Here is a 7,501-nt window from a genome sequence, read left to right on the forward strand (position 1 = left end):
AGGAAGATTTTCATACAACACCCACGGTTCAATATTGAAGTGTTCCTGAAGAGGACGAAGGACGGACGGTCAATCATCCACAGGCACAGGCCTAAAGTTGCAAAGACCTTCAACATGAATGAAGGCTCAATATTCGCCTTTCGCTTCAACAGTTTTCCAGATGAGATGCATCTGTCTATATACCGTCTATGATGCTAATTTTGAAAGGTTCTACATGTTGCATGTGGAACTTGCTGCTGGTGCAGTTGTGTAATGGGGTAGCTGAGTGCTGAAGCTATATCATGTTGTACTCTGATGTATTTCAATTATAAAATTTTGCTTCCTTAATATGGAAATGAAATATATTGTGTACTTAATATGAAATATCAATTGGATTAATAAATGAATTATGAATAATCAGATAATTAGCCTGCTAATGGCGAATTTGCCTGCTAATTGGGTTTTGCTATTGCAAACGGTTGTTGAAAAAATACCGTGGTCGATGACCTCAGGCAACGCACACAGTTTCTAGAAATAAACCGTGTTGGATCAATGAACAATCACACACGACCTTCTCTTGAAAACTGTTTGCATTAGGCCACCTTGCGCAAACGTTTACCACATAAAAACTGTGTGTGATGGACAGCCTTTGCCACCCAGTTTTTTCTACGGACCGTGTGTGATACATTCAATAACACAAACGATTTAACGGAAAAAAATTGTGTGTGATGTACCTGTGAACGGAAACATTTTCCTTGGAGCGACTGTGTGGGATGTGCATACGAACGGAAACGTTTAGCGGGGACTGACTGTGTGGGATGTACTTGCGACCGGAAACAATTTCGCCGTATAATTGTATTTTTTAGCTCTACTTTACGTATTTCCGTATTTGAGCGCTCGCCGGTCGCACACGACCTCATTTTGCCGAACGTGTGTGCCAGGAGGGCATATCCCCGACGGTTTCTGGGTCGTGTGGGAAGGACCCCCCTATCGCCCACACTCACTTGGCGACGGTTCCAAATGTCGTCGCGGAAAGGTTAAAAACCGTTTGTTTAGGACCGACGCGCACTAGTGAGGGCCGCCATCCCGGCATCCAAGACCTTGACACCACCTCACCCGAGATCCGCCACTAACCCAACCAAAGACATGAGTGGAAAGGACCCGCCTTTCACACCCCTGGGCTGTCCCCAGTGCCGAGACCCAATAGGTCAGCCAAAACTGGCCTACATCGCTCCATCCTCGGCACCGGGCGCGAGACGAGTTCGGTCCTGCTGTTGGGCGCGAGACGAGCATGGTCCTACTGGCGGGCGCGAGACGGGCTCGGTCCTGCTGTCGGGCGCGAGACAAGGTCAGTCCTGTTGCGGGGTGTGAGACGGGTGATGGACCGCAGCTGGGGGAGGGCCAACCATCGACGAAGATAGCGGACGGACGATTGAGAAGAAGGATCGAAGGTCGACACAGGTCGTACACCGACTGGCCGATGCTGCAGATGTCCAGCCGCCGCCGTGAACGACCCTAACCATCGCCAGGAGCCACCACTACGCCGTGGCATCCCACATCCACGTCGGGTCCCCTAGGGGGAGCCCCGCGCCGCCCTACCGACCCGCACCACGGATGAGGACAGCCCAGCCGCAAACGCCGCCGGCCACCCCACCATGGCACGCCTCCACTCCAGCCACCTCCAGCACCCACCGCCAGAGACGACTTGACCATGCCGCCGCAGCCCGCACCACCTGCCGAAAAGGTTGCGCCAGATCCGGCCGGCGTGCACCGCCACCACCCGCCAGAGCCATCCCCTGCTGCGCCGCCTTCTCACGCCGCAGTCACCACAGGGGAGCCACCCGTAGCTCGCGCCGCCCGCAGCCCTCTCCACCCGACGCCGGCGCTGCCCGCACCGCCCAGGAGCGAAGATGGCCAGCCCGACCTGGGGTGAGAAACCACCACCGAGACGCCCGCCGCACCGCCGCCAGCAGGATGTCGCCGCCCACTCCTCAACACGTCGCGCCGCTGCAGCCGTCACCAGTCTGGCGCCCCAGCCCGGCGGATCTGGCCCGCGCCTGACCATCCTCGCGAGGGGACGAAGAGAGCCTCGCCGCCACCTGCGCCTACCTGGCTTCGCCCCGCCGCGCCCACCGGCGGCGGCGAGGAAGGAGGGGGACGCGCGGAGGAGATCGGGGAACCCTCCCCGGCCGCCTCGCGGGTGGCGGCACGGGAGCGATAGGGTTGGGGGGACTCGGATCAGAAGATAGATAGGGCAGTGGACAAGTTCTTTCAACTTATTTTGGAGATGGAGGTTAGACATGACCCCCAAAGTGCATACGATCTCAATGCAGATGTGCCCTTAGTGGAACTGGGTGTGAAGGGGTGCGGCAGCTAGTGTTTTTTGGGGAATACGCTTAGCAGCGTATCATTTCATTGATAGAGGAGGAGAAATAGCTGTTACAGGGAGTTACAGGGTGCGGCCTCGCAGACGTACACAAGCCGGCGTCTGGGAGGGCGCAGCGATGAGCGGGGGGGAGGATGCTCAGCCTCAAAGCAGGTGGATCAGGCTACAGGTAAGATGCTAGCTATTCCGGTGGCGCCCGCCTTGGCCCAAAGGCGGGCATCGTCCTTGATGCTCTTGATCAGGTCTTCAGTGGAGGGGCGTAGGCCGTCAAAGATGGCCGCGTTGCGATGCTTCCAAATTGCCCAAGCAGTCAGCGCAATGATGTAGTTAAGGCCTTTCCTCAAAGAGCCAGGGAGGCCTCCGCAGCCGCAGTCCACCAGGCGTAGAAGCTCGCGGTGTCACCGTTTCAGATAAATATATAGCCACACTGTTTCTCTCCTCCATTGATCTTCCTCCTCTCCTTAGATCCGGGCTATTAGGTGGTCTTGATGTCTTCAATGTGTTTCTTATCTCCCCATGGATCCAACAGATCAAATGACCCACGAAACAATGATCAAACAGAGAAATTGTAGGTGCATTCGTGGGTTTTGATGTGCGCTACGGGCGTTGGTATAACCATGTACGGTCGCGCCGATGCTCGACTCAGGCTTTATTCTTTTGCATCGGCTTGCGGATTTGGTTTGGCCGTAGATTTTGCATACAATCTGGAGATATCCCCGACAGCAAATTTGAAGTTCCTAAGGGAGAGGTCGACAAGCTTGCAAGGATTAGTTATAGTACTAGTACTGGTCAGTTCAATTATGTGCGTAGCAGCGCCTATCTTGTAGTAGCAGCAGTAGTAGTACAATATACATACGAACAAATTCATTGATCGTTAGTATTAGTGAAAAAAAGGATGGATCGTCAGAGTTTCGCACGGCAGTAAGTAGGTACGCAGCCAGGCTGTGTGCTGGGGGCACGGGCACCAAACAGAGCTGCAGTAGGCGCTCAGCTATTGATACCGCGCAGCGCATATCAGTGCACATGCATGAAGGTAGGCTTGTTGCGTCTTGAGTTTGCCCCAAATGCATCACTCATAAACTCAGCACATCATTATTGCAAGATATTCGGTCGATTTGCATGTTAATTATTGTATAGGTATGGTGGTACGTATCAGTTATTGCTCATGCCTGACGATTACACCAGATTATTTGTTACTCTCTTCGTCTCAAAATAAATGTCTTAACTCTAATATAACTTTGTTACTAAACTTAATATAAAATTGAGACATTTATTTTGGGACGGAGGAAGTATTGGTATTCTGCACTGCTCTCGTGGATCCTACTCCGAGCAGCATGTTTCACGAGGGACGTGTGACTGAAATTCTGTGTCTGAGAAAGAAGCAACTATATATCACGCACATAACTAATTCAATCGACCCACCACATGATGACCCAGTGACTGATGTGGTTCTTTCAGCTCCAACCTGAGAATGAGATGAAGATTCCTGACGTGAAATTACTAGTAGCTAGGCCTGTCATTTCACCATCCATGTATATGATGTGGAGGCATCACGCAGGCAGAGCCAAAAGGTTTGTTGACTGACAAAATGGCAACTGTATGGCCAACGACTGCTCACACACAAAAATGGAAAAGGGAAAACGGAATTAACACATTCACAGATTTAGATCCGTCTGAAACAAGAGGGTTTCCCTTCTTCATTTCTTGTGGTAACTGAACTGTTTCTGAGAAAGAAGACCAAATTTCGGTGAAAATTCTCGCGTCCCAAACATGCTTGCAGACAACACACACGCTATACATATTTACATTTTTTTTTCATTTCATTTGATTTTCTCATACGTAATATCCGGGCTGTGCACACAAATTCAAATATAGTACGTACTCACCTAGCTAGCAAACAATCAGTTAGGTAGGCATGCACGCGCGCAGACTGACAGGCAAACACACAATAGCTAGCCAGTAGCTTCGCAAAAGGTAAATAAATGGAATCAATACTGCTAACCTCACGCTTGATCAAGCTGCACCGCATCCGGCTGGGAATTAACAGCACTTGACGCGAATCATGGCAGCAAGGGAAAACTAATCATAATCATATGTACCAGTTGAGCTCGGTTCATCCTTCTTCCTCCTTGATCTCGTCGCTGCCGCTGAAGGAGGAGGAGCCGTTGGTTGTGGCGGTGGTCGGGGAGGACGGCGAGGCGGTGTCGCTGAGCGCGACGAGCAGGTCGACGAAGGCGCCGACGATGAGGCCGTGGGTGCTCTTGCCGTTGGCCCTGAGGTACCACCCCAGCATCATCTCCATCCAGCACCAGTCCTTGACGCCATGGCTCATTACCATCTCCTCCATGGACGCCCGGAAGTCGCGGTACGGGTTCGACGAGTCCATGGTCACCGCCGTCGCTCCCTCGAACGCCACCGTCTTGTCGACCTTCCTGCTGCCGCAGCAGGTGGTAACGGTGGTAGTGTCGCTGTCCTTCACCTTCAGCTTGGCCTCGTCGAGAATGGAGGAGGAGGTGGCCGGCGTTGCGTGGGGCTCGAAGAAGAGGCGGCCGGAGCGCAGGGCGCGGATGACCGTCTCTCGCTCGTTGGCCTCAACGAGCCCGGAGGCGGCCTCGGACGCCGTGGAGAGGCTGTCGTCGACCGAGGCGAAGGAGTTGGAGAAGCACGAGTCGGCGCCGGAGTCGGGCAAGTAGGCCGAGTTCATGGTCTTGTACGCCGTCTGGTGCTGCTCTTGGTGCTGCTGCTGCCTGAAGGAGAGGGTCCTTGGCTGCTTGCAGGACGGCCATTGCCACGAGGTGGCAGACATGGAGGAAGACGAGGCCACGGAGGAAGGTGCAGCGCCACTGGCACTAGCAGCACTGTCCACCTGCTTGCTGCTGAAGATGAGAGACGTGAGGCCAAGCTTCTTGACCATGGCTGGTTTTAGTCTGATCTCAAGGAGAAGGAATCGAACAGGACGATGCACAAGAGGCAGAGGCTGTGGCTATGGTGCTCCGCCTCCCACTGGGCGTGGGCAGGGCTACTACAGCTCTACTCAATTAGAGAGAGTGAGGAAGGCGGTGTGTGTATGTGGGCTTCTGCTCAGAGGGTTGCATAGTACATATTGGCATATAATTAACAAAGCTAAGCTAGCAGCATATCAGTAGAGGACAGGAGCAATCAAAAGAGTAATCAGCTAGATTAGCTAGGTTGCCTGGTGAGCAGAGAGACTAGTTGTTCATGATGTATTTTTCAGGAGGGGAGAAAGGAAGGAAGATGCCATTGCCATGGATGGTGTGGTGGAGTGCAATTTGTGCAGATATATAGTAATGCTTCTGGCTAATCAATCACTTGGGGTGGTGTGCTGCTAAACCTCTTTTGTTTACTTGGCCATCCACGTGGAGCCTTGCTCTTGTACAAGGCTACAAGACACATGCATGATCAGTAGCTAGCTAGCTAGCAGCTCAAGAGACCGTTTAATTGGTATTGGTAGGTGCTACCTTGTTGCGATTTAATCTAATATAGGTATGCGCCGTCCATCCAATTTGCCCAGAGCAGAGATAAATGTAATGATCGATATGATCTTCACATGCGGCAAGCATTAGATTTGGGAGCCGGTGGGGTGGCGTGGTTTAATCTGCAGGCTGAGCAGAAGCAAATTAGTTGATCAGTTTCACAACAACATACGTACGTATAGGAGGATATATAATAGTAAATGCCGCAAGTGTGTAGATACCTGTTGTAATCAAATGGCGCAACAAGGTCACAGGATAGATCATTAGGTGCAGACAAGAGAGAAACGTCCTCTAATTGTTTTTTAGTACGAGTAAGTAATATTAGCAATCCACGCAGTGCGCCTAGCTAGCTCCCCATCCATCCATCCATCTGTCATGTCTCGGGATGGGCCTCATCTCCCTGCAAAGTAACCTTAATATTTCACAGATGAGACCTTGGCCTTGTTCCTTGGTGGTAGCCTGCTAGTGCCGTGCTACAGATTCTCATTCTCCCCGGTAGCTGCAATGCTGCAACCGCCATTGAAAACCGTGTTGGTGAATGAATCCCAGCAAGGCGGGCACCCTTTTTTTCTATGGTTATGGAACACATATCATCGCATTAACAAAGTAATAACAATAATTGAAAATTTACACTGCGCCCTCTTCGCAGCAAACAAGAGGGAAAATTCCACAGCAGCCGTTTCAGTTTTGCTCCCCACAGTACATTTTCTGTGCAGGCTGCAGCTTTAGCACCAAATATAGTACTGCCAACCAAAGGGTTGCACAGTACTCTTGCCCAGTTTACAGCTAATCAGACCCAATGATGGAGCATAGTGAGTACGTACTGGCAGGATCACAAGAATGAACAGCAAATTTTCTGTATGCACCTATCTCAAAATAACGTATTCACGTAGCAGAAATGTTCTCAAGTGAAGGTGATATTACAGTGACTCCTTCTGAAGCTTAACCACACTGAAGTTAAAAGACAAAGAAAGATCAAGACAAAAATGTTAGCTAAGAAATGAATGAATGGTGCTGACCGGTGGTTGCAAATATTCTCTGTGTTGCCATTCCATCCCTTCTCAACCTTGTGTTAAGCATGCACTAGTAGTTGCATAATTCTTCAGCATTTATGCAAGTCTGGCTAAACATGAGACCGGATTTATTGCACTCACCTCGATGGCGTCTTCCCTTTTTCTCTCTTTCTTTCCTTCCTTACTGCTCATTCAACGCCTCCACATCTTCTGGCATGATATCAAGGCTCCTACGGAAAAGGCAGGAAACCTGTGACGCATTTATTGAGTCTGTCTTGCAATTTGGTGGTGCATCCAGAGCAGCAATCTTTCAGGAATTTTAGGTTAGGGAAATCACATTTGGTTTCCAGTTTCCTCCAATGATTCTGGTACATGCAACATAAGATGATTGGGGAAGCAACATGTTCTTTAACAACACGCAATCAAACATTGTTGGTCCAAAAAGTTCTTGATCGTTGCCTGGTCCTTACGGCCTCAACCAAATACTACTAGTATTTTTGTACGATTCCCTTAGCTTTTGGTCCACCTGGTACGCAGGAATCCAGGATAGGTACCTCTACTCATAGATTGCTGACCTGTACCAGTAACAGTGCCCCATGATCAAGGATTCAAGGTAGCAAAATCTTGAA

The 7,501-nt window shown here is 50.7% G+C and overlaps 1 protein-coding gene across 1 annotated transcript; it reads right to left on the minus strand.

Annotated features, from left to right (window-relative positions):
* Positions 1 to 4,027: 4,027 nt before the first annotated feature.
* Positions 4,028 to 5,650, minus strand: LOC109752021 (uncharacterized). Its single transcript, XM_020310886.4, has one exon. The coding sequence runs from the start codon at positions 5,277 to 5,279 to the stop codon at positions 4,479 to 4,481; it is 801 nt and encodes a 266-aa protein (XP_020166475.1). The 5' UTR covers positions 5,280 to 5,650; the 3' UTR covers positions 4,028 to 4,478.
* Positions 5,651 to 7,501: the final 1,851 nt, after the last annotated feature.

Source organism: Aegilops tauschii, chromosome 7 (genome assembly GCF_002575655.3).
Source record: "Aegilops tauschii subsp. strangulata cultivar AL8/78 chromosome 7, Aet v6.0, whole genome shotgun sequence".
NCBI lineage: Eukaryota > Viridiplantae > Streptophyta > Magnoliopsida > Poales > Poaceae > Aegilops > Aegilops tauschii.

Excerpts from the sequence above, each read along its gene's own strand:
- LOC109752021 (XM_020310886.4), bottom strand. The coding sequence starts at position 5,279 with ATGGTCAAGAAGCTTGGCCTCACGTCTCTCATCTTCAGCAGCAAGCAG.